This window comes from Nannospalax galili, unplaced genomic scaffold, assembly GCF_000622305.1.
Source record: "Nannospalax galili isolate Female #2095 unplaced genomic scaffold, S.galili_v1.0 scaffold599, whole genome shotgun sequence".
NCBI classification, from domain to species: domain Eukaryota; kingdom Metazoa; phylum Chordata; class Mammalia; order Rodentia; family Spalacidae; genus Nannospalax; species Nannospalax galili.
This window is the reverse complement of record NW_008343079.1, coordinates 1,011,252-1,038,431: the sequence shown is the minus strand read 5'-3', so window position 1 is coordinate 1,038,431 and position 27,180 is coordinate 1,011,252. Positions and strand designations below refer to the sequence as shown.

General features: G+C 36.8%; 1 protein-coding gene across 5 annotated transcripts in view; it reads right to left on the bottom strand.

Moving 5' to 3' along the window:
• The window catches only part of Opa1 (OPA1 mitochondrial dynamin like GTPase), a 96,809-nt gene that overhangs the window by 57,050 nt on the left and 12,579 nt on the right, over positions 1-27,180 (bottom strand). For 3 of the 5 annotated variants that reach the window (XM_017799622.2, XM_029566387.1, XM_008839028.3), the window contains 10 exons: positions 18,852-18,962; positions 14,037-14,090; positions 10,047-10,151; positions 8,225-8,311; positions 7,298-7,411; positions 3,176-3,256; positions 2,982-3,056; positions 2,587-2,658; positions 2,407-2,506; positions 1,997-2,127 (listed from right to left, as the gene is read on the bottom strand). In XM_017799622.2, the coding sequence (XP_017655111.1) occupies positions 1,997-2,127; positions 2,407-2,506; positions 2,587-2,658; positions 2,982-3,056; positions 3,176-3,256; positions 7,298-7,411; positions 8,225-8,311; positions 10,047-10,151; positions 14,037-14,090; positions 18,852-18,962 (930 nt within the window). The remainder of the gene's footprint in view (positions 1-1,996; positions 2,128-2,406; positions 2,507-2,586; positions 2,659-2,981; positions 3,057-3,175; positions 3,257-7,297; positions 7,412-8,224; positions 8,312-10,046; positions 10,152-14,036; positions 14,091-18,851; positions 18,963-27,180) is intronic. The other 2 variants (XM_029566388.1, XM_008839030.3) reach the window with 1 other exon arrangement.

Genomic DNA, 27,180 nt, shown 5'->3' with positions numbered 1-27,180 from the left:
GTGTTGGATCCCCTGGAACTGGAGTTATGGACGATTGTTAGCCGCCATGTGGGTGCTGGGAATCAAATTCCAATCCTCTGCTAGAGCAGTCAGTGTTTTTACCTGCTGAGCCATCGCTCCAGCCCTTTTTTAAAAAAATTTAAAATCCCGTTTATTTATTTGGGTGTAGGCACGTATGTGGAGGTCAGAGGACAGCTCATGGTAATCACTTCTCTCCTTCTACTATTTATCGTTGTCAGGCTTGGTCACAAGTACCCTTGCCTGCTGGGTCATCTTGTTGGCTCTGAATCTGTAAATCCTAACCATGCTGCGCTGTCTTCTTTTACTCCTTTCTTTCTTCTATGGGAAGCCCCTTTTTAGAAAACTATTTGGACCCACTGAGTTTTCCACTCTTCTAAGGAGAAAAATCCTTCTCTAGAGTGTGATTAAAAATTGGACTCTGAACCCAGAAAAATGCTTATTTGCATTGATCTATTCACACACAAATATTTCCACCTCTGGCGGCCTATTCAGATTAATGCTGGGAGAAGAATCCTCCTCCAAGACAAGTCAAATCTGGGCTAAAGCTGAATCTCTACCGTAGAAAGGACTGAAGTCAGCTTCAATTGCATCTCAGGTGAAATTCAAAGTGACTATCCCAGAGAGGAAAGGCGAAATGGAGGTCACACAGATATGTTTCTACCTCACACCTGTTCTTCACTTCTGGAGACTTGAGTAGGCTGCCTCTAGACTCACCTGCACCTTCACTTTGTGATTTCGCTTGAACCCTTCACTAGAACGGTATCTGGTCTGACTATGTGGTGAGTCCTGCAAGTCCTGCGAGTCACTGCACCTGGAGCTGGAGTGTCTGGGAGCCCCTGACACAGGGGCAGTCTCAGAATGTTTAAGGTGGGAAAGAGAGACATTCTATGCAGTAGTGGTGGGGATGGCTACTTGAAGTCACTGTTCTACAGGAAATGATACAATATCAATTTATCATTCATAAACATGCCAGTCACTATGTATGTAACACTTTGGGCCCAAGATTCATTCCAACTTCTTTGTGTCATTTATTTGACTCAATAATTCATCACAACCAAGGAGAAATCTATATAATTATCTTCATTCCCACCAGATGAGGAAGCCTAAAGCATAGAAAAGTTAAATAACTTACCCCAAGATCACATAGCTAGCAAATGGTAGTGCCAGGATTTGAAACAACACAAATCCTCCTTACTCTCAACTACCCCCTGTACCTTTACAGTTAGGAGGAGAAGTCAGTCAGGTCTGCATCCAAATAAGACATGTTCTCAGGGCTAAAGAAATAGCTTAGTTGGTAAACTGTTTGCTTTGCAAGCACAAAGACCTGAGTTAGATCCCAGAATTCATGGACAAACACACAAAACAACCGGCCCCCATCCCAAATCAAACAAACAAAAAAGGGGGGAAAGGGGAGGGCAGGAAGGAGGGCTTACAAAGAACTATGGGAATAAAGGGGGAAAAAATTCTCCAGATAAACCCTATGGGGATGGAAGAAAGCCCTTCCAGAAGCAATATGGTTGTTAAATGTGTGGGGGCATTTTTAAAAAGATTAATTTTATTACTGATTTGTGTCTGTGAATGTGTGTGCAGGAAACTGTGGATACCAGAGAGCCTTAGCACCCAGAGCTGGAATTATAAGCTGCTGTGAGCCACCCACTGTGGGTATTGGAACTGAATTCTGGTCCTCTGAAAGAGCATCAAGTACTTTAATCTATGAGCCATCTCTCCAGTCTCTCTGTGGTGGCATTTGTAATCCCGGGCTGGGGAAGCAGAGACAGAGATCTCTGGGGCTCACTGGCCAGCCAAATGAGCCGACTTAATGAGTTCTAAGCCTGTGAGAGTCCATGTCTCCAAAACAAAATAAAAAGAAATAATAAAAAGTAAAGGTGGACCAATATCTGAGACTGTCCTCTGGCCTCCATGTGAGCATTACATGCACATGTGCATACACACAAAATAAAGAACTTGCCCTCACCCTGCTTGGACTGGCTACATTTTTCTCTGCCAGGTCTACTTTGGTCAAAACAAATATGGTCCTTCTTCCATGAGGATCCATTTGACTGACCAAATCTGTAACAATACTGCGTTCAGCATCCACAGATCCATCTGAAAAAAATAAAAATGACACTGTAATAACTAGTAGGTTGCAAAAATTTTCACAATCTTAATATATTTACTTTATGAAAGAACACTGTAGCCAATAAAAAATTCCAATGATGTCAAAAGTTAAAAAAAACCCAACTTCAGATCCATTTATTAATAAAATGAACAAGAGAGAACTTAAAAACACATTTGCCATGTATGTTTATATGACATGTACTGAAGCAAAGCTCAAGTTGCCAAGAGCAAAGCATATCAGAGCACCTAAGATCCACCATGATTTACCTTGAATGCAGAGGATGATGGCATTAGGATTCTGCATGTAAGCTTTGCTGATACTGAAAATAGTTTCCTTTGTGTCAGGAGCCATGCCTGCTGTCACAGTCTTGAAGAAAAGTTTTAAATGTCATTACAAATGTTTTCCACAGTAGGAATAAAATAAACGGCTGGTCTGTATATACTTACATTAATCACACCAGGTAAGTCAACAAGCACCATCCTCTGTAGCCCAGGGCCTTTCACGTTTAAGGATATGGTCTATTCAGGAAGATAAACATAAAGTGAATTTGGGGGTGAATTTGCTAAGAATATTTGTGGTTATTTATTTCTGAAAATTCTGTATCTCACCTAGTCACATATTTCAGAAAAGTTGTTTCCTTTTGATACCAAAGTAATTATTCTAGAAAATTACCCCCAGATGTTACCCTACTTAGAACATAAAACAAACAAACAAACAAACACTCAAAAAACAAGCATCTTGGAAAAGCTGCAATCTAAATACCAATATCAATACCATAATTTATATGAAGCCATACATTGCCTTTCCCTAAAACACTGTTGAAATGAATTACAACCCTCACCTCAGGGCTCACTGTACAGCCTTCTTTCACGTTTTTCCTCATTCGGAGTTCTATTTCATGTCTTAATGCTGCAAGCTACCAATGGGAAAGAACAAAATTGTAAGAAAATCTTAGTCGACAAATACTTTAATTGTCTTATAAGCTCATAGGGGTTATAAAGTTACACATACGAACTTGAGATGAATTCTACTTACATCTTCCTCTTTGGTAAGATCAAACTCCCGAGAGCTATCTTTAAACAAGGCCACATGGTGAGGACCTTCACTGAGAGTCACCTGAAAGGAATAGAAAACAGATGCAATGACACATTTATAATTAATATTAACTCTCACAGCATTTCATGGTCTGGACAGGGCCACTGCATTGCACAAATCCAGGTCCGTTCACACTGTACCCAGGAGTGTCCCCTGGAATTGTCAGCATGGCACCTCTGTATCAATCATGTATATGTCATCCATGTTTTGATTTCCCAACAAGATGGGTGGGTAATTTATATCTTTTATGGCCTAAAGAATATGCGGTTGCACCTTTCTTTCCCCATGCTATGTTTTATGGCGTGTCAAGAACAAAAATCATTATTGTAAAACTTGAAAAAGAAAAGAAAATCCAGGACTTGACAAAGATGAATTTGGGTAAAGGACAGCTCATTTAGTCAACATTCATCAATATGTGAACTATATATCAAGTATTCCAGATGTGGAAACAGAGCTGTCTGTTTCAGACTTCTCTACTATAAGAATTTATCACACACACACACACACACACACACACACACACACACACACACACCAGAACAATGTGGCAGAAGCTAAGGTGTCACAACAGAGAAAGATTTTGGCCATCAAGAAAGCAAAGCAGACTTCATCCAAGAGTGGCATTTGGGCAAAAATATTTTAACAACATGTATTAACAGTCAACAGTTTTGCAAGAATTTCTAAACTTATTTCTTAATTTTTAAATTATAATTTTTGACATTTCCATAAATCTACTGTTTTACTTTATTATACATATATATTTAAATTTTTATGTGTATGAATTTTATGTCTGTATGTTTGCAAGTGCACCATATTGTGCAAAGCCCGAGGAGGTCAGAAGATGGTGTTAGATCCCCTGGAACTGGAGTTACGGACAGTTGTTAGTCACCATGTAGGTGCTGGATTCAAACTCAGGTCTTCTGCAAGAATAGCCAGTGTTTATTTTTAATATTTATTATTTTTATTTTATGTGTATGAGTGGTATGCCTGCATGTAGGTAAGTACACCCATGTTGTGAATGCCCACGGAGGACAAGAAGAGGCTGTTGGATCCCCTGGAACTGGAGTTACAGACAGTTGTTAGCTGTCATGTGGGAGCTGGGATTCGAACCCAGGTCTTCTGCAAGAATAGCATTCTTAATCGCTAAGCCATCTCTCCAGCCCTACAGCCAGTGTTTTTAGCCACTGAGCCATCTCTTCAGTTCCCCAATTTACTTTAAAAATATACTTCCTTCCACTAAGATAAGCTAAGCAACTATATAAAAATACAAAAACTGGCTGCTGAAAACAACTATGGCAGTCTCAACTAGGAGACCAGGAGCCCAAAGGACTTGAGGGGGGGTTTCCTATAGCTGTTTTTCATCAGAGTACTTGCTGATCTGTGGTGCAGGACAGAGACTTAAGAGAAAATCTTAGTCTGTAACAATGTCCCTGGGTCAAACAAATAGACAAAAATTGGATTCAGGATTTTCAAGAAGCTATGATTCAAGGAACCAAGATTCCAGTGAAAAATGAACTATAGAAATAAATCTCTAAAAACTAACCCTACACCTTGTGCATGATACACCTTCAAGACACATATACGAAGAAACCAAGCTGTTAAGGAGGCTGAAATGTTGTCAAGATTTTGCCAATTCCACTGCTCCAAGAAGACAAAAATTGGGGTCCATCAAGAAGGAAGAGCCCTGATAAACAGCAGAAGGTTAATGGCCTTGTGTGTTTCAAGGAAACCTCCCATCTTTCTTGTCTCTAAGAGCGAAGTTAATTCTTCCTGAAGTATCTCTCATGGCCTCCACAATTAGGTACCAGTAGCAACATAAAAGACAGACTCCCAGTGTTTTTGTAGTTTATTACTGAGCACGACATGACACACAGACTCACTTTGGGCTTTTCTCTCCTAAGTTGAAAATACCCCCAGACTCTCATCAATGGTAACATGGATATGCAAAGTTGAGCACATTCACTTAACACCACCAAGCAATGAAAAAGGAACCAGTCTCATACAATGAGGTCCAGTGCATAGCTAGATCCAAGGGTGCTCTAAATCACTCTCCACTGCCCAGTACTCCACCTTGCTGCAGCTAGAAACATCGCCTCTTGAAGGTTTTAAGTCGGTTTCATCGTCTCACTTTCTACCACTATTCTGATTATACTCCTTGGTGATTTCAAGTTTCTAATTCTTGTATTATTTATCTAGACTTCTATTAGGTGAATGCAAAAGAAAAGCAACGAAAAAACTACAGATTCACTTTAAATTAATGCCACACACTTAATGTAACTTCAGCGTAACCCATCAACTTTGTATTACTTGGCCCCATCAACTCACTAGTAGAGTTGCCACGTTCTCTCAGAAAAGACTTCATGTATTTCCTCCGGCCCCAATCCTGAATCTCTTTTCCTTTCTCTTTACTTAATAGTGATAATTTAGCTTCTTATTTCGCTGAGGAAGTTGAAGCAACCAGAAAGCTTCCTAATAGTGAGTGCATTTACTTGCCTACTCTGGTAAATGGAAGGAATGCTTCTATCAGAGCATCTGAACTCACAGATCACTTTTCCTCAATGCTTTCATTACCTGACTTGTAGTTTACAGGGTGGTTCTGGTTCTCCTCCAATCACACTGGCTTACCCTCGCACATTTCAAACTGTTTCCTTTTCCTTTAAACTTAACTGATAATGCCGCCACTCCCAGCAGGTCCTTATCTTCTCTATCTCCACTCCTTCCCTTGTAAATCGTGTTTCATAAGACCACAACTTTTAATACTACACTTGGATAGATCATCCTGACTCCAAAATTTATGTGTCCCCAAATCTGCACATTGAGCTACTTATTTGTTATCATCCTTTAGCAGGAAAACTAAACTGAACACTTTGACTAAAGTGAACCTACTTAGACTTCTTTATGAAAATAACATTCTTTAATCTACTCAAGACAAAACCCAGGCCTTTGATGATTGGTCTCTTCATATCAAATCTGTCAAGAAATTCTGCTGGCTCTACTTTACAAATAGCTTCATAATCCCAGCAATGTTATTTCTTGGGTCCACGTGTCATCCAGTAAAACTGCCTCTCCCCTGACCTCCATGATCCTGCTTATCTTATAAACATCTACTTGCAACACAATAAATATTTAGATATTTACTATGTTTATGGAAAAAAATCTTTTAAACTTAGTAGCACACGGTCTAGAGCCAGGAGTGTCCAACCTGGGGCCCATGGGCTGCACAGACCCCAGGATAGTTATGAACATGGCTGAAGACAAAAATCATAAACTTAATTAAAACATTGAGGTTTTTTGTGATTTATTAATCATTATTAATTTTTGTAATTTGATTGCATGGTTCTCAAGTGTGAATTTTGTAGATGACAAGTTTGCCACAATGATTGCAAAGATTGCTAGGGCAGACCAATGCTGGTATAGAGTAAGAAAACAAACATGTGCTTAATGAAAGACCCTGTGGCCATTTACTTTCTCCCTGTGTTCATCAGTGAATTCACTGAGCTAGCGCTTTTATGTATGTGCAGGGAGTTCATATGCAGATACATATGTATAAGTGAGTCCAGCCTCCTTCACCTCAGAGACTTTGATCTTGCATTGTTTCCTCATTATTTTTTTTCTTTATTAGATCTTATAATGATCTGACACACACTGATTATAACTCAGCATAAAAATACTTCTAAAAATCTTCTCGTCACTCAACGGATTACCCTCCTTTTTCTGCTGTTTTACAGTAGAACTAGAAAACTACTTACACTCACTGACTCTACTTGCAATATTCTCATTCTCTTCCTCTTTGTATGTCTTACTCAATGACACCAAGGGCCTGGTGGCACAGCCTGGCCCCTCGCCTCTGGTGTCCTCTCCCACTACTCCCCTCTTGCTCATTCTCTCTGCTCTGGCTGTATGGGCCTCCTGGCTGTGCCTTCTACTAATTTCTACACTGGGAATGATTTCGAATGCTATATTGAGACCCCTTCTTCTGCTAAAAGTCTTCATTCCAACATCATGAGCAGACGTCATTGAAGAGGGGCTTTTCTGAGGCACTTCAAGGGCCCATTTTCTTACCTTCACTGGGGAACGTGTCATCATCTCCCCTGATCCTCTTGGGAATATTCGTGCTTGAGCAATCATTTCCAACACACTTGTTTTTCCAGCACTCTGATCTCCAACCACAACAACCTTATCACGAAACAAATTGCACCTATTAGTATTTTTCTGATACCACATTAAATGTAACTAAGATTTGGAATGACAACACATTTTTTTTAGTCTTTTGAGATATTTATAGTCAAAGAAATGTTTTTTTAAATCTATGAAAAACTGATGGTTGATAAATGTAGACACAATGAAAATACACAAAGCCAAATACTAACTGGATTCACGTTTTTTGTGGCCAATCTTTTTTTTTTTTTTTTTGGTTTTTTTGAGACAGGGTCTCCCTGTAGCCCCAGCTGTCCTGGAACTCATTATGTAGACCAGGCTGTCCTCGAACTCACAGAGATCTGCCTGCTTCTGCCTCCCAAGGGCTGGGACTACAGGTGTGCACCACCACACCCGGCTACAAATTTTTATTTTTAAAAAATGGTGCTAATTAAAAGTTATTTCCAAAACCAGATCATTAATAACTTTCTACAAATCTTTTCCATAGTTGATTTACATTGTACAAACATACTTCAGATTCAGTTAGATCAAATTTCATTAATGTTTAATTTGTCATTTGAGTAGTTTTAACATTATATAAATAAAATGAATTTATAACACCAAATAGATAATATATATAATCTTTCAAAACACATAAACATAAGTAACACATATTTACTTATATAACCTCCAAACTAAAGAACCAACCAATACTCAGTATTTAATATAGTAATCATGATTACATAAGTAGAGTATGCCTAGAAGGTTTGAGGCCCTGAACACATAATTTTTGAGAAGCTTAAAGTACTTTCTTGCTAATGAGCAAGCTCACTGTTTATGAATTTCCCTTACCCTTGGTAGATGGTCTTGTGTGTTATAACTGGCATCATAATCAGAGAGGACATCAAGAACTTCAGAATACATATCAATCAAAGATTTCTGTAAAATTTTAAAAAATCAATAAAAAACAGTCAAAGCAGACATAACAAGTAAAAAAAGGTTGATAAATTCAAATTTACACTGCCTTTTGCAGTATGTAAATACATTTCATAGTAAAAAAAGTACAGGATAAAATTCCATTTTTTCTTCAGTTTATTTGGAAATACACTGATTTAATAAAATTTATTAACTTAAAATTTTCTAATCTAGTAAAAGAGAAAAGTCATTAATACTAATGAGCTACTATGAAATGCCAAAGAAAGGATCAAGTGCTCAACTTACTGACAAGCAAACGACTCTGTGGCGTCTAGGCTGTGTGGAGTGACAGAAAGGGGAAAGGGTACAAAGCAGGAAAGCACATGGCAGAGTGAGGAGAAAGGGAAGAAAGCATGTCCAAGTGAGAGTCTGATGACAGTTAGAGCACTGTCAGGGGGACCCTGCATAGCAGCAGTGTGTGGCAAAGCATCCTCTGACAACCGGCAGGCTACAATGTGAGCATCCAGGGCAGACACCCTAGATTGGTTCTCTCAGCAGACCAGGATTGAGTATGGCATCCTGTATATAACAAGCTTCAAGGAAAATATCTGGCGGTCAAACAAACGAAGACCTAGCCCAAACAAACAAAGACCTAGGTCGGGAAGCAAAGGGTAACACTGAACATTTACTAATGAAGGGTAAGTTTTAATGTCAAGGTAGGAACAATATGAGACTTTAAGAATTGATCCTTTAGTCTCTTAATACCTAGAAATAAATAAATGGCACCAACTGCCACCACATCTAGCTAAAATTAACAAGAACATTTTACTACCTTTCCATTTTATGAGGGGGAGAAAGAAACCACTGTAAGGTAACAACATTTTGTAACACTTGGACATGACCTTTGCTCAGTGGCCAAGTAAATATAAATATAACCAGGCTATTTATGTTTCGTGTGGTTACAAGTTAGAATCAGAGCTACTAATGCATGTTGGCTAAACTAAAGAGACATCACTGGACCTCGTTTACAGGAGGTATGTGTCATGACAGAGTCTGCTATGCTGCAGCAACTATTTACTTATTCTGAAACTTTGCTTGTAAGTCTCAGATTTAACTTTAAAGTTAAAACAATCACTTCAACTTGACACATTTGGCTTGGGTCTCTATGAACAGTGTGACTTAATTAATTGACTGAAACCTCTCCTTAGAAAATAAACATTTTTTTTTTTTTTTAAACTGAAGACAGTGGCTTTATCACTCCCTGGATGTACATATAAGGAAATGAATGGTGATGTCTTATTTAAGTGTCCATCAAACTAATAAACTTAATTTGATAGATACAGAAACTAAGCTTAAAGATAAACTAGATATTTTATTAAAATAAATTGGTTCAGCTGGGCATGGTGGTGCATGCCTTTAATTTTAGCACTCAGGAGGCAGACGCAGACAGATCTCTGTGAGTTCAAGGCCAGCCTGGTCTACATAGTGAGTTCCAGGACAGCTGGGGCTACAGGGAGACCCTGTCTCAAAAAGACAAAAAAAAAGTTTTATAAGAAAATTCTCATAAAAATATTGAATTTTATGGGCACAATATAAGATGAATTTTTAGAAATTACAGTTTGTGAATTGTTGACAGATAGGGCTGGAAAGAAAAAGATGATAAAACATTTTACGGTTTCTTAAACATTTTTATCAACGAACACACAATATTAAGTGTTAAAGTTCTGAGAATTAACAAATTAAGATAAATTTAAAGTACCTTAAGTTTTCTATGATGGATGCCTTTGTCATCTTTCTGCAATACTAATTTTCTCAATTCTTTGTTCTCTTTTTCTAAACGTTCCAAGATTCTCTGATACTTTAACTGCAACAAAATAGTATACAGAACTATGTAAAAAAGAGTCTAATTAAAATCTTCCATGTTGTAAGACTTGACTACATACAACAAATTACCACATTTAAAAATATTCTATGACAATGTTAAGAAAATAAAATCAGCCATGATGATGTCACGCAAACAGCAAAATCCATAATTTTCTATCATGATTTAGTATTTAACTTGAGAAAAATTATTTGCTACTTACACTGAAGAATTATTTAGAAATACTATTAATGTGAAAACTTAAAGTTCTGAATTATACACTAAAAAGCAATATTTCCTATGATTTAATTAAGTCTTCAGTTTAGGGCCATTTGGCCAAAATCCAAATTCTTTTCATCCCCACATCATTTTCAAGAAGATGGATGAATAGCCAGCAACACCAATGTGTGCATTGTGTGACAAGTGCTTCGTGCATTTCATGTGGCTCAGCCTTCACAGAAACTCCACTCTCATGTTTAGTGTTTGTAGATGGGGAGTTTAAGGTTTGGGATATGTGACAGCCTATCTTAAAGTCATGTTGCTTATGTGGCAGGGGAAAGGGCATCTGAAAATAGGTCTCGAGTCAGGTGCTCAGACTCTTCCATGTTCTATCAAATGCTCATGTCTAGAGGAATTATGTTAGTATATAAAATACTGATATGAACACAAATTTTAAAGATCAGTATGTTTAGGGTTATTCTGTCAAAGTAGCTGAATAGCAACACACTTTTCTTCTCAAGTTGAGCCCTTCAAATTGGTCATCTAGTCTGTACAGATAATTATTAAGAATTACTCTCCAGGGATGGAAAGATGGTTCAGCAGTTAAGTGCACTGGCTGCTCTCGCAAAGATGTCAGGTTTGGTTCCCAGTACCCACACGGCAGCTAACAACCATCCTTAACTCCAGTTCTAGGGATCCAACACCCTCTTCTAGCTTCTGCAGGGCACTGCATGACACAGTGCACTTATACACATGCAGGCAAAATATTCACACACATAAAATAAAATTTAAAAAGGATTACTCTATAATCAGCGGAATTTGTGTTTGTACAACATACATCACAGTGTTCATAATGGAAAACATTTCTTAAAACTGTTTTAAGTTTTAAAAGCACCAGATTGGGGGCTGGAGGGATGGCTCAGTGGTTAAGAGCACTAACTGCTATTTCAGAGGACCTGGGTTCGATTCCCAGCACTCACTTGGCAGCTACGAACCATCCTTAACTTCAGTTCCAGGGGAATCTGAAGCCCTCTTCTGACCTCCAAGGCATTGCATGACATGGGTGCACTCACATACATGCAGGCAATACACTCATACACATAAAATAAAAATATAAATAAAATATTAAAAAAATTGTTTTAAGTTTAAAACTCCTGAGAACAAAGTAAATGATAGGAAATCATAGTCGTATCCTCACAGAATGTCCAAATAAGGTCAAATTAAAGAAAAAATATACAAACTACATAGTGTCAGCCAAGTAGAACTATAGCATCAGCTGTATGATAAGCATATTTCATACATTTGTTTATACCCAGTAATAATACAGGAAGATTCTAGTATATCTCTGCTGTTTAAGATAGCAGCTACTAGTCACACACAACTACTTGAAACGTGGCCTGTTTAAATCAAGGCATACTGAAACAAAAAGTGCTTTATTAATATCTGTTATATATTGAAATGATACTAATTTGGGACATATTGGGTTAAATAAAATATACTATTAAAATTCTCATTTGCTTCCCTTTTTTAAATGAAAACAAAAAAAATTTGGCCTGCATATTTCTTTCTACTGAGCATCACCAATGCAGACAGAGATAACTCCATGGTTTATTATATTATACATCCTCCATACAATGCCCAGTGGTTAATAGCTACAGTCATACAAACTGCAGGGTGGATTTCCACTGGCTCATTTCTTTGTAAACACGGAATCTATTTGGGGAAATCTACATTTGTTTTTCCTTTGGTACAAGTATCAACTTGCAGGCATCCTGCAGAGAAGTGCAACCAGGCTAATGGGCACGTCTAGCCTGAGCTCAGCTTTGGATGCAGCCTAACCCAAAATTACAAACATACGTAAAATAGAATGAATATTTTGTGATTTCTTTTTGTAACCTGATTATGCAGTTCTCAAGTATGAACTGTGCAGATAACCACGTTGTGTTGCAATGTCAAAAAGCTGGACATGTTTGCCTAGAACAAATAATTCTCAAACTTTAAGATATATTGTAATTATCTTTTGGGCTTTAAAAACAAAGATCGTGGCTGGGTTTATTGGTGAGCAGGCCTATCATCCCAGCATTCAGGAAGCTGAGGTAGGAAGATTTTAAGCTGCAGGTCAGCTACACAGCAAGACCCTATATCAAAAATAAATTGGGTGTTCGCCTTTGTAAGTTACTCTATTTCCCCACCTTGGATATAAACTATGAAATATTAAAAAAAAATCTCTAAATATGTGGCCAGTTCTACATATATCCATAAGATCAAACTTATTTTGTGCAAGTATATTCCTCTTTTTTGTTATTGTCAAAAAAAAAATCTGTATTTCTAACAAGCTCTTAGAGACTAGTGACTTAAAAAAAGATTAGTTTACTGAGTATACAGCAAGGGAACTGTGGGCTGGGCAGAAGCTAGAGTACTCCCTGTGTGGAGCTGAATGACTCTCCACTCATAGCAGAAAAACCTAAGGCAGACAAAGCACAGGTGATTCTAATATATAGAGAGGAGACCAAAAGAACAGATCATAGAAACATCAACACATACTACACTAGTTGTTTTATTATTATTATTATTTTTATTTTATGTGTATGTGTGTATTGCCTGCATGTAGGTAAGTGCAACCGTGTCGTGCGATGCCCACAGAGGACAGAAGAGACTGTCAGATCCCCTGGAACTGGAATTACGGACAGTTGTTAGCTGCCATATGGGTGCTGGGATTCGAACCTGGGTCTTCTGAAAGAATAGTCAATGTTCTTAACTGGTGAGCCATCTCTCCAGCCCCGATACTACACCAGTTTAATTTCATCTCCTTATTTTTAAAAATAAGTCTTAATTATTAGATATTTTTATTTATATAGAATAACTGCTGTTACAGTACTAGGGAAGTCTTATACTAAAGGTAGTTACTCAGGGCTGGGGAGATGGCTCAGTAATTAAGGGCACTTGCTGCTATTTTGGACAACCCAAGTTTGGTTCCTAGCACCCACAATGGGCAACTTAAAACTGCCTGTAGCTCCAGCTCCAGGGGATCCAAAGGCCTCGTCTGGATTCCACAGGCACCTGCACTCACACATGCACAGCCACACATGGTCACAAACATATAAACCTAATTAAAAAATAAAATAAACCACCAGGCATGTAGTGCATGCCTTTGATTCCAGCACTCTGCAGGCAGAGGCAGGAGAATTTCTGTGAGTTTAAGGCCAGTCTGGTCTACCTAGTGAGTTCTAGGCCAGCTAGGGCTACAGGGAGACCCTGTCTCAAAAATACCAACCAACCAAACAAACAAACCCCCAGTTGAGCCTGGGGGCTTAAGCTTTAATCCCCAGCATTCAGGAAGCAGAGGAAGGTAGATCTCTAAGTCTGAGGCTGACTTGGTCTACAAAGTAAGACCCTATATCAAAAAAAAAAAAAAAAAAAAAAAAACCCCAAAAAAAAAAAAAAAAAAAAAAAAAAAAAACCCCAAAAACAAAACAAAACAAAAAAACACCCCAAACTCCCAAACAAAGCAAACACAATAAGCAATACTTGAAGAAAGAAAAAGTCGCTGGGGCTGGGGACACAGCTTAGTGTCAGGGTGCTTGCTTTGCACGTGTAGTGTCCTGAGTTCAATCCCTAGCATCTCATAAAGAAAAAGCACTAGATTTTTTTCTTACTCATTAGAATTACCTGAGTATGCAGAAGCTCTTCTTGAAGCTGGTCAATTTTTTCTTTGTCGGACACCTAAATATTTAAAATGAATTTTTAGTAGAGCATATTTAGAATTATATAAAATGTACAATAACCTAAAATTTTAAAGAAGCATTAACCGTTAAAACGACTGTATTTATATATACATTTAAGATAAATTTTAAATCAAGTGTTCAAGAAAAATATTCGTATTCATCAATAAAAAGAGCTCATCAAAACCTCATACTATGAAATAAAAACATTAAGAAGTCATTTTCCCATTACCATTCTAGTCGTTCGTTATGAAAGGCTTGTTAGAAAACTAAGAGATGAACATCTGTGTTTACTATATTAAGAGGTTGTTTTGTACTAAAGGAAGGGATTTAGATGCTTAGAGCAATAAAGCATTGCTATCTCTCTAGAGTATGTTTTGGGACTGAAAAAGCTCACTGGTTATAGTGTATTTTTTAATAAAAAAAAATTGATTCCTGTACCTTAGGGTCATGCTTAATAAATGCAAAGAACAACTTGCATCTTCAGAGATTTAAGCGGAGCCAGAGGCCTGTTTTTAAATTCAATTTCAATGCAAGACCACCTAACTTAAAGCAAATATATCTGTAGAAATGAAACCAAGAAATTAAAACTGATTTCAATATAAAAAATAATAAAATTCACAGGTATTGTGTAAACTCTTTCAAATGATATTAATAGTTCTAAAACTATTTTTAAAACCCAAACTTTTATTGCATAACACGTTTTAAAGTAGTCACAATAAAATTCTAAACACAAAATATAATGATTGATTAGGATGAAAATGTCACTAATGACAAATTCATATAACTGTGCACTGACTGCTGGGTAAGATACAGAAGTTGTCTTTCTCAGACTTTAAATGATTTTATTGAGATAGACATTAATAACTCTTGTCCATGCTATAAAATGTTACTTTCAGATTTTAGTTCGTAGTTCCAAAGAATTTTTCAAAAATTTCTCATATTCTAACAACAATAATAATAATAATAATAATACTTACTAGAAATGATAGGTACATGTTCTCCCTTAAAAAACTCTAAGCTTGAAAATCTCTCAAAATGATTTAGTAATGAGAGAAAAAGGACAATATAATACAGACTTTGTTTCTCCAACCCTGGGTAGTAAGCAGAGACTGGCAGGCAGAATTTCTGTTTTCATTCTGACTACGTGTATTTGTGTAGATTGGACAAGACTTATTAAGGCTCTTAAAATGTGAGGAGCCAGGCAGGTGGAAGAGCCCACAACCCAAAAAACAAAATCCAAAGGCCAAAGAAGAAACCAGTAACTCCATATTATGATCACATGGCATGCAATCATTCTGTAACAGGATGATCATAGAAAGCTATTAAGCAAACTGAATTCCCATTTCATTTTTAAAGGTACCTTGATCTACTTTAATAAATATTCATCCAACTATAACTGATTACTATAAAATATATAAATAGTATTACTTTCAACTTAGTTTTAAATGTGAATTGAGTGGTTTCATGCAACATGTCCCAAATTACTAAAAAAAAAAAAAAGAAAAATCAACATTACTCAGCACCTGGGGCAATAATTAAGAAACTAATATAGTTAAATAAAAACATTAAAATATTTATTCTAGGCCAAGGACCATAAAATGCTAACTCAGTAGTTGATAAAACAAAAGGTTACATAAAAGGATATATGGTTATCAGACTATTACAATCTTGATTTAAATACTAGTATTTAGTAAGCAAGCTAGAAAGCTTTTTATAAATTAGTATTTTAAGAATATTCAAAGTTATCATTTGTTCTTTGGGCACAATTGTGAGGAACTCAAATAGAATTTAAAGGCATACTTCTTAGCTGCTTCACTTAATGGAGCATCAAAATTCATGCTATATTAAAAGTCAGGTGGCAGAGCAAAAATAATCATTTCTTTTCTAAGATATGGGATGAAAACTTTTAGGTTTACAAAACAAGCACATTTTCTTAGAAAACGGGCATGGGCTATATGCAGTATGTTTTTTATTGAAGCTCTTTTTAAATGTGTGCATGTATGCACATGTGTGTGCATTCATGTGGAAGCCAGAGGATTAGATCAATGTCGTCTTCAGGAATGCCATCTACTTCTTTTGAGATGGGACTTCTCACTGCCCTAGAGCTCACCAATTAGAGTAGGCTGGCCGGCCAGTAAGCCCCAGGGATTATAAGCATGTGTACCACACATGGCATTTTTATATAGGTTCTGGTGATGGAACTCAGGACCTCATGGTTGAGGGGCAAGCACTTTACCCATTATCTTATTATAGTTTTAACTACCAGCTTGGGCATATTTTCTTTTGATGGCTTGACTGGTGAAATTCAGCTGCTTCCAACATGAGGCTCATGTTCTGTTGTTTACTACATTTAGTTTTTGACAGAAATGAAATCAATGGTCTTGAAACCAGAGCTTTTCTACAAATCCAGGGCTGTGAAACTGATGGGGAAAGAGTGGAATCTTCCGCAGAAACAAGCTAAAGTGAAAGAGAAAAATCTTTACTAGCTCCTCACAAAACCTGATTTCAAAATTTTAAGTATTCCTTCCTATTAAGTCATTGTGGTCATTCTGAAATACTGAAAAACAAATATAAGAGAATCATTGGGAAAATTTCTTTGTATGCAATACATATTCATAGGCGGCAAAACTATCAAAGGAAGTTTTAACCTACTGCCTCTGAACTCTTTTGCTTAGAAAAATACAGAAAATCTTAGTTGCTTCTAGCAAAAAAATAAAAAAACGATGAACTGACTATATTTTCAAGAAAGTAAGGACAAAATAATTATTTAAGGAAAAAAGTATTTGTGGTTATTTTGAGCCTTGAGTAACCTCAAATGCCCAGAATGATAAATCTCATAAATAAGGATTTTGGTCATGAATGTGAAAAGCTGAAAAGTCACCTCTGTACTACCGGGCAGGAGGGGAAGACACAATAAGGAATTGGTCCTTCGGGAAAGTAAGGAGAATGGTGCCATTATAGAAGAGAATAGATAATTTTTTTTTTTTTCGGTCTTTTTGAGACAGGGTCTCCCTGTAGCCCCAGCTGACCTGGAACTCGCTATGCAGAACAGGCTGGCCTTCAACTCACAGCGATCTGCCTGCCCTTCACCCCTGAGGGAGCTGAAAAGTCACCTCTGTACTAGCGGGCAGGAGGGGAAGACACAATAAGGAATTGGTCCTTCGGGAAAGTAAGGAGAATGGTGCCATTATAGAAGAGAATAGATAATTTTTTTTTTTTTTCGGTCTTTTTGAGACAGGGTCTCCCTGTAGCCCCAGCTGACCTGGAACTCGCTATGCAGAACAGGCTGGCCTTCAACTCACAGAGATCTGCCTGCCTCTACCTCCTGAGTGCTGAGCTTAAGGGCATGCGCCACCATGCCCAGCTGTACATAAATAATTCTTAAAAGTCCCACTGATTTTCATACAAGGTAACTGCAAAGATACCTTTGGAGCAAGTCCTATTTGGGGTCCTATTAAGAGCACCTTAATAAACAAAACAGTGTAGGTACAGCTGCATCACTCTATTTTACAAATGGCAGAAGAGGTGAACTAAAGGGTTAAGCAAATAACCAAATAAATGGGCATAGGAATGATAACCTTAAGTCTGAAGACAGATCAGTAAAGCAGGCCTAAATTGAATATTAATGTTTGGTAACTCAGAAAATGAATCTGCGTTTATTACTAATATCCCTGAAACTGCCAGATTCACAAGCATGTTGCTATTCTTAAACTGTAGTTTAGAATCTTAAAATGGCAAATAGATGGGACTCATTTCAATCTTAATATTAAAAAAGTTAAGAACAAATTGTAATTGGCACTATATTCACATTTTTAAGTAACATTTCAGAACATGCCAACTCCGCCCATTTCTTTCTGTAACAAAGCTGGCTCAGTAATCGGCACCCAACTTCTTAAAATATGTAAATTATATACTCACAGGATTCAGAATAGAGACTTTTCAAAGTAAGTCCTTCCTCATTTGAAGATGTCTACTTTAGCCACATAGACAAAACAACTTTTCTTTTTACTACCTATGTTTTTCATTTATCAAAACTGCAACACATTTGTTGATCCCACAGCCATGGAATTGAGAAAAGCCAGGAAATGACACCGAAAAACTAGATGAATTATGATAAGCACTCTCAAGCATTAACCACCACCACGTTAGCCAGTAGAATCACTGCCTTCAATCGTCTCTAATACTGATTTAGGTATCAGAACCTAGAAAGAAGCTACCTTTTTTCCCAAATAAGGTCTTTACATAACTTCAAAACTCTGATCCAGTAGATGTGAGATAATTAGCTTATTTTAAGATCTGCATGTAACTGTATAATTATGGCACTTGCTTCACTTTGATCTAAAAGTCTGCATAGACTACAAACTTAGAGACTGATACAGTAGGATTTTGACTTAATAGTTAAAAGCACATTTTAAGGATTTTTTGATTGCATTAATAACCAATTTGGATGACTCAATAACTGGATCACATAAACAAATTTAGTTTCATTTTAAATACAAATACACGGGCTCTCACAGATTACCTAATCTTCAGAATCCAATTTGCTATGCTTGAACTTACATTTGGGCTTTGTCAGAACTACCCACTCTAGGGGTATGATGTAAGGCTGGCCTTGAACTCACAAGAGATTTTTTTTATATTTACTTTGTTCAAAATTTTTGCTTATAACTGGAGTCCTTGATAAATTAAGGCGACATGATCTTGGCAGAAATGGCTGATTAGTGTGACACATCAGTAGCCCCCTTAAACCATCCATCACCTTGCGCTTCTGTTGGGCATAGCTTGCGCTATACTGGCCAGCGGTTCTGCGTGCTTCCTCTTCATGCTCTTGAATTTGCTGTTGTAAGAGAATGAGCTCACCAAGCAGACCCTGCCATGAGTTTACAATGAGGAGAAGAGGAAAATTGGGGAGGAAAACAATGTTAAACCAAAGGGTACAACAGAGAACAGATGCAAGACAGGGAGGAATGGATAGCTTAAAACAAAAATGGAAATTCATGCCACCTATAGAGCCACCACACAACTGGGCTCTGCACTGCATTTCCATTTTCCCCTCAGTAAAATAGGTGTCTCAGCAAAATAAAACAGCATGGTCTAAAAAGTGAAACTCAAAGTGCAATAACTGCTGACTAAGCCAGCCAGCCAGCCACACACACACACACACACACACACGGTATGTGCACACAAGAAAACCTAGACTGAGATGCTCAAGGACGACAGCATGGCAGCTCACTGGGTCACTGGACTGTTCCATAAAACCCTTACTACACAACTGCCAACATGCGCTGATATATGCTGCTGACTTGAAACATGAAAACTAACATTTTTTTTTTTTTTTTTTTAAACATTGTTGACCTTACAGGTCTAAATATTCTAATTCCCAAAGGACTGATTGGAGGATAACTACTTCTTTACTTATGTAATTGTCACTAAATATTTTTCCTTGACATGATTTCTTCAGTTACCAATCATAGCCTTTCAAAACTCAAGCACCAAGTTAATCAAGGCTTTATGTTAATTCATATATTCCATGTGCCTTTGCACACAAGCTTATTAGATTAAAATTTAAGGTTCTATTTTCTAAGTTAAAAATGTTTTAGGTTCTACTTGAATTTCATATAACATTAAATCAGCAGTTTGCATTTTCACTTTTTATGAGCTGTTTTGGCAAAAAAAAAAATAGTAGACTTTGAAAATATAACTGAGCATATATCAACTACTAAAATATAAACCCATAAAATAAGACAATATAGTTATTGTGAAAATTAAAAACAAAAGCCAGTTTGGTCCTATTCAGTTTTTCTACTCCTAAAATTAGTCAACTCAATTATGAAATGTTAAGTTGGTATAACTGTTAATATACTGCATTTACACATGGCAGAATACTAAAATGCCATTTTCTGTGCAGTATTTTATGAAACTGACATGTGCTGCCTACTGAGCTAAGGAAGCGCTCTTTGCAATATTTAACTTGCTGGTCTATGAGATAATCAACTTGAAAATAAATGAAGGAAAACAAAACTACAAATCATTAGTGATAGAAGATCAATGTTTTCTCAATCAGAAAACCTAAAAGGGTGAAGTTTCAATGAACAACTAATTTGTAAAAGAATGTGGAAGTACAGCTAGTTTTTACCAAGTCATAAAAATAAAGATGGGGGGCTGGAGAGACGGCTCAGTGGTTAAGAACACTGACTGCTCTTGCAGAAGGCCCAGGTTCGAATCCCAGCACCCACATGGCAGCTAACAACGTCCGTAACTTCAGTTCCAGGGGATCCAACAGCCTCTTCTGTTCTCCATGAGCACTGCACAACACAGGTGCACTTACCTACATGAAGGCATAACACTCATATACATAAAATAAAAATAATAAATAAAATATTAAAAAAGGAGAGCTAATAATTAAGTAATAGATTTTTAAGATTTTACTTATTTTTTTATGTGAATGAGTGCTTTACCTATGTTATGTGTGTACTCGTGCATTCAATGCCCATGGAGACTAGAAGAGGTCATCAGATCCCCTGGAAGTTAAGGGCAGCTGTCAGCTGCCATATGGTGTACCTGGGTCTTCTGCAAGAGCAGCCAGCGTTCTTAACAGCTGAGCCATCTCTCTAGCACCAGCATCAATTTTTAAAAAAATAATAAAATGTTTTGTATAATCAGAATGCCTCTTATAGTAAAAATGCTTGTTAATAGTACATTCAAAATTTAATTTGCAGGTTCATCCAGAGGCTTAATTTACTTTACAGAACCCAAGAACTTAGGCAAACATAAAAGGTTTCCCCCAAATAAGTGAGAGGTTAGTATTACAGTAAAGCATTTTAAATTGTAAAAGATTAATATATAATTTTTGTTTTTGTTATTTCATTCTTATTTTTGATACTTTAGAACATGATTACTACCAGTGTCAGATAATGAATAAAACAGATTGATTTATAGCAAATCAAAGGATGAAACCAGTTGATTTTTCCATAGACATATGAAATTTCAACATTTGTTTCCAGGCTAAAAATGTACTTGTCTTTAAAGACAGATATGTTAGTTTTATGGTCACTGACAAATTTACCAAAGAAATCAAGGTCAACTATCTTCATTGTTCCGATAATTTCTGTCATTTTTATACTGTTTCTTTCTATCATACAACACAAAGTAATTTAACACTCTTATCCATTTGCTCATTTATCTTAATCATTATTTCTCTTAATCATCCAAGTATTTAGATTACTCAAACAATTACCTTTAAAGAAGGTTTTCTATGTTATTTTCTACGTGTGTCCAACCCAAGGTTCATGGGCAGCATGTGGCCCAACATAAAATCAGAAACTTACTTAATGTTATGTCTCTGCGCTTTTTAAAATAATTCAACTGCACAGTTCTCAAGCGTGAACTCTGTAGATGACAACCTGCGTCACAATGTCAGAAAGTTGGACATGCCTGGAGTAAATACCTGCTAATGGTGACATACCACTAACCCTCAAATTTATAAAATGCCAAAGCGTTTTAACTAACAGCTTAATTCCCCTTCCTAAATCATTGCTTATATCTAAATACAACTGAATAGTAAATACTCTAATATGTATTAGATTATAAAACATATTCTCTAGTGACACCTCACTTTCCTTCCAAGTCTGTTACTGAAGCACTGTTATGTGAAGATAGGTGAAATTAACTGTTACCTCCTAAAAAAAAGTAGGAGAAAACAAAGAATTAGACACAGAAAAAGCTATTTATACTCTGCTATACATCTTAAGATTACCTTTCCCCAATTTTAAACATCAAATCTCACTCAAAACACAAGCTCTATAGCGTCCTCATCTCAGGGGAGAAGACAAAAGGGAACAAATGGAGAAAACTCGGTCCTCAGATGTACAAAATATACCTTGTCGGAAAATATTATCTGAGCTGGAACTTCCTTCTCTCAAGAAATACTGCATAATAATCATTTTAAAGATACTATATATAAAATATAGAAATTATAAAAAATAACAATAAATAATAATTATTAATAATTACAGAAGACACATTCTTTAACACATTCTGGCCATTGTCAGTTCGATACTACAATTCTGTCTCATATTTTGTGTACAATGCTCATAGTTAAAAAAAAAGACAGCATCAGATCAAGAAAATTAGAGTCCAAACTATCAACTGAAATGTTATGCTAATTTAAGATTTAATGACATTATGTGAAAAAGAGTCTGATAAACTTGAAATAGTATGCTGTGATCTAAATAGTTGCTTCCACAAATTCATAGTGAAACCTAACCCCAAGATGATGGTATTGCAAAATGAGGGCCTTTGCACGGTGGTGAGGTCGTCACAGGGGCTCTAGGAGTAAGTGCTCTTGTAAAAGGGGCCCAAGGAGCTGCCTAGCCCTTTATCATGTTACAGACAGTCCTCAGCAGACACCAAATCTGCTGGCACCTTGATCTTGTATTTACCAATTCCAGAACAATGAGAAATACATTTGTTATTTATAATCTATCAAATTTATGGCATTTTTGTTATAAAAGCTTGAACAGACTAAGATAATTATAATCACTTATATGAGAATACATTTTAAATACTACTATTTAAAAATTTTAGTTAAGGCAAGGACAGTATCTACATCTTTGATTTCTTTTGAAATAGCATCTTCCTCTGTTGCCCAGGCAGGTCTCAAAGGCCTGGGTTTGCAAGCAAACATTCTGAGTACCTGGTGCTGCAGACGTGTGCCACTGTGCAAGCACTCTGTTCACCTTAAACAAGGCCTGACATATTTGAGATGTGTTATTGCCACCCAGGTCGAGTAGGTTTGGCACATGTTGGCACTTGAATGGTTCAAAACACAACTTGGTTTTACCTAGTAATCATCTGCAGTTTTTAGAATCAAATTTAAATTGTTTAAAAGGTACAAGTCAACCCTACAAACCATTTTCCTATTTTTCACAATCTCCAGAATATTTCATGGCTGTGAGGGGAAGAAATTAATCAAATAATGTTAATATACTGTTAATACAAAGTAATTCACAGAAAGTACCTATCACTACTGTCATCCCCCTTCTTTTAACAGCCCACGTTTATTTAGGACTTTACACAATCCTCACAACCACCTTAAGTAAGTTTCTCCTTTTCTAACAGAGGAAACCAGGAACTTAGAGAAGCTAAATAACTTGTCCAAGGTTACAGTTTAGAAATCAGGAAAAGCAGGATCTGTGATTCCAAAGTCTGCACTGCTACCACCCAATAAGCTGGTGATGCTATTTTCAAAGAGCCTTTGATCTATTAGGTCCAATATTTATTTAAAAGAGGACAGTACAATAGCAGGCATATCTAAATTACTAGAGCCAGAGTAGGCAACCTTTGGTGGGCAGGCTGAGTAGGGCAGGTGACATTAGAGACTGCAAGCCTAAATAAAATATTTAAGATCTGGCCCAGCAAGGAATTGTTTGCTAACGAAAGAATCTTATGAAAATGACAGTATTTTCCTCATTTAAGCAAGTATTCCTAAGTACTACTTTCCAAAGTTTGAACAATGTATTTGTTTAGCAAAAAAACCCTATTTTCCTATCTTCCCTCTCCAAGTAATATATTACTCAAAGTATTTATGGCCAGATGCAAAATTTATTATTGGTTATCAAAAGGAAATAGGTCTTCCCGCTTTGGATTATTTAATTTGTGCCAATCAAGAAATAGCAAACTATATTTTACTATTTGGACAATTTCTACAAATATTTTAAAGAGATAAACCAACTATTAATAATTATCAGTATTAAAATTTCTATTAAATTTTGTTTCTAAATGGCTATCTGAAACAGTATAATTATTCTATATATGCATATATTACATAAAACCATTGACTGTTTCTTGAATGACATAAACACTCAGTATGAATGTTCTTAGGCAATACAGTGCAAGTCTGTGTGGCTGTTCCATCTTTCCTCATGGCTTTTTTCCTGATTTTTCTTCTGGTCACTCAGCTTCCCATCCACTAAGTACATGTGGTGTGGATTTTGCCTAAGAATCTATCTTACCTACAAGTGCTAGCTGCTAGCTGTTCAGGAAACAAGAATTCCCCAAATCTGTGGTTCTGAGAATTTAATTTTGTCCAGTTACCACATGATTTCTTGCATAAGAAACCTTAGAAATGTAAATCCTACATAAGCAACATTGCTAAGTTCCAACTCAGAGTATCAATGGCATAAAGAACTTTACAGCTGTGTGGGCTCAGCTGTTAGAAAACACAAAGGCAAAGAACAATTTACAGGTAGTAAGAGCCCACCAATTTTATATTTTTTTAAATTAAAAAGTTTCAAATTATAATTATCTTTACTTTTTGTGTGTTTGTACATGCATAAGTGTGTGCCACTGAGTGCATTTGGAGGTCAGAGGGAAATTTATGGGAGTCAGCTCTTTCCCAGTGTATGAGTCTGACAGGTCCAGGTTGTTAGGCTTGGTGGCAGATGCCTTTACTTGCTGAGCCATCACACCTCAAATTTACATATTTTAAGTTAGTCACTTTTTTACTGAGTCAAAACAACAAACTATTTTTTCAAAGAGTTCCACACTACTCTAGGTGCTCTGAGGACAGAAATTAGTGACAGAAAGTCTGTTACACAGTTACGAACGCAAGCTGAAGTAGTGTTTTGCACATGGCAAATGCTCTAAGCATCAAGGTCGGTGCGTTCAACTCCGTGAAGAACATGGTCTATAGTTGTAAAATGGCTATGAAAGACCATGAAGGTGACACGGACTAGGCGAGTGGAAACTAGACAAGCGGAAGGAAAAGGAGGAGGGTGATCTAGCTGGGAGACCTAACAAAACATCAGAGGGACATGTGGGAAGAATGTTCATGCATTGTCATTTAGTAAGAACATTTAAAATAATGCTACTTTTTTACAATTTGGGTCTTCTATAATTTATAAATTTGCAAGTTATTCTGAAATGATCATATTCCTTACTTCAGTGAGAAGCTTATGACCAAAAAGAAACATGATAAAACAGAAAAGAAAATGTCTTACTTAGCCCATCAGTTTTCATGGGAACACCATAATCTTACAGAATCTCAAAGAGGATACATTAGTGGTCTTGTTGCTACATATATTACAGCTGATATAGAAATCTGCTAACTTACAAATAACAGGAAACTTCCAATTCATTAAAATAAGCTCACCCCTCCAACTACCAATTTTGCTTCATAAATTTTAAGTTCTCTAGTCTCAGGGATTTTATGAAGTTCATATCAATATTTTCCTCCAGTGGACACAAAATTTAAACTATTTTTTTTTCCAAAATTTAAACTTTCAGTTAACAGTCATTACTATAGTGATATTACTATATACCAATCAATAAAGTAGTCCAAGCTAAAAGGAACTTTACTAGTTTTGTCAATGTTTATTAATTGAAGATACATGTCAGAACTAGTTGATCACACACCATAGTGTCACAATCTAAATGGTTATAAGTTCAGGTAAAAACCACACAAATGTGATTACTCAGCTTGTGCAGTGTAATGTCGAAATATACACCTTCTGCAGACTTCCTGAAGCTCTCCATTATAATGTCCTCAGACACAAGTCTAGCAAGCTCAAGACAGAAACCACAGGTCATCACCTCATCATGGTGCCCATTCTGACTCAGGTCAAACTATCTGAACCTGTGTCTCCTGAACTCCTTTCACTTTCACTTCAGTTGACTTTGAATGGTCATAACTACACCTCTACTTGACAACTTTTCCAGGTATGTTTTTATATTAAAAGGCCAAATTTTAATTTTAGTTCAAGTTGTAGAAATGTATTCTAATTATTACTACTTTAAATAATTGATTTGCATTTAATTTTGTATTTCCAGTGAAGTCTAGCCAGAATCCACAACCAGGAACCTGACAACCATTAAATTCAAGGATGATCTCTTCAAATCCTGAATACTATTTTAGATGAAATCAGGCACATTCAGGGTGGTATAGGGGTAGATCTGAAATCTATCTTGATTGACCCAAGACTGAATCAAAAGGTAATCAGTGAACCTCTGGATGCCATACTAACACTTCTGATGAACACCCAATCTTCAAAACTGATGTCTGAGTGATTTCAAAAATGCTAAGGTCTCTCCTTGAACACTGCCATTCAAGAATTACTTTGTAGGAAAGGTTCTTAAAAGCATGCCAGCTTGGGGCTGGAGAGATGGCTCAGTGGTTAAGAACACTGGCTGTTCTTGCAGAAGACTGGGGTTCAAATCCCAGCACGCAACTGATGAACACCCAATCTTCAAAACTGATGTCTGAGTGATTTCAAAAATGCTAAGGTCTCTCCTTGAACACTGCCATTCAAGAATTACTTTGTAGGAAAGGTTCTTAAAAGCATGCCAGCTTGGGGCTGGAGAGATGGCTCAGTGGTTAAGAACACTGGCTGTTCTTGCAGAAGACTGGGGTTCAAATCCCAGCACGCAAATGGCAGCTAACAACTGTCTGTAACTCCAGTTCCAGGTTTTATTATTTTATTATTTCATTTCATTTATTATTTTATATTTTATTTGGTCTTTTTGAGACAGGGTCTCTTCTGTAGCCCCAGCTGGCCTGGAACTTGCTCTGTAGACCAACCTGGCCTTGAACTCACAGAGATCGGCCTGCCTCTGCCTCATGAGTGCTGAGACAAAGGGTGTGGGGCACCATGCCCTGCTTCCATGCATAGTTAAAAAGAAGTAATAGGCTAGAGAGATAGCTCAGCAGATAAGAACACTGACTGTTCTTGCAGAAGACCTGGGTTTGAATCCCAACAGCCACATGGCAGCTAACAACTGTTCTTAACCCCAGTTCCAGGGGATGTAACTCCAGTTCCAGGGGATCAGACAGTCTTTTCTGTCCTCACAGGCATTGCACGACACGGGTGCACTTACCCTACACGCAGGCAATACATGCATACACATAAAATAAAAATAATAAATAAGAAATATTATTTTTATAAAAAAAGCATGCCAGCTTATCTGCATCATGTCTGTGTAGCTTACCATTCTCAAGCATCACAGGCAACAGTCAAAACTTAGAACACCAATATGCATCAACAGAATTGAAAACCATTAGCTGGGACTAGAGATATTTTTACCATGTTAAT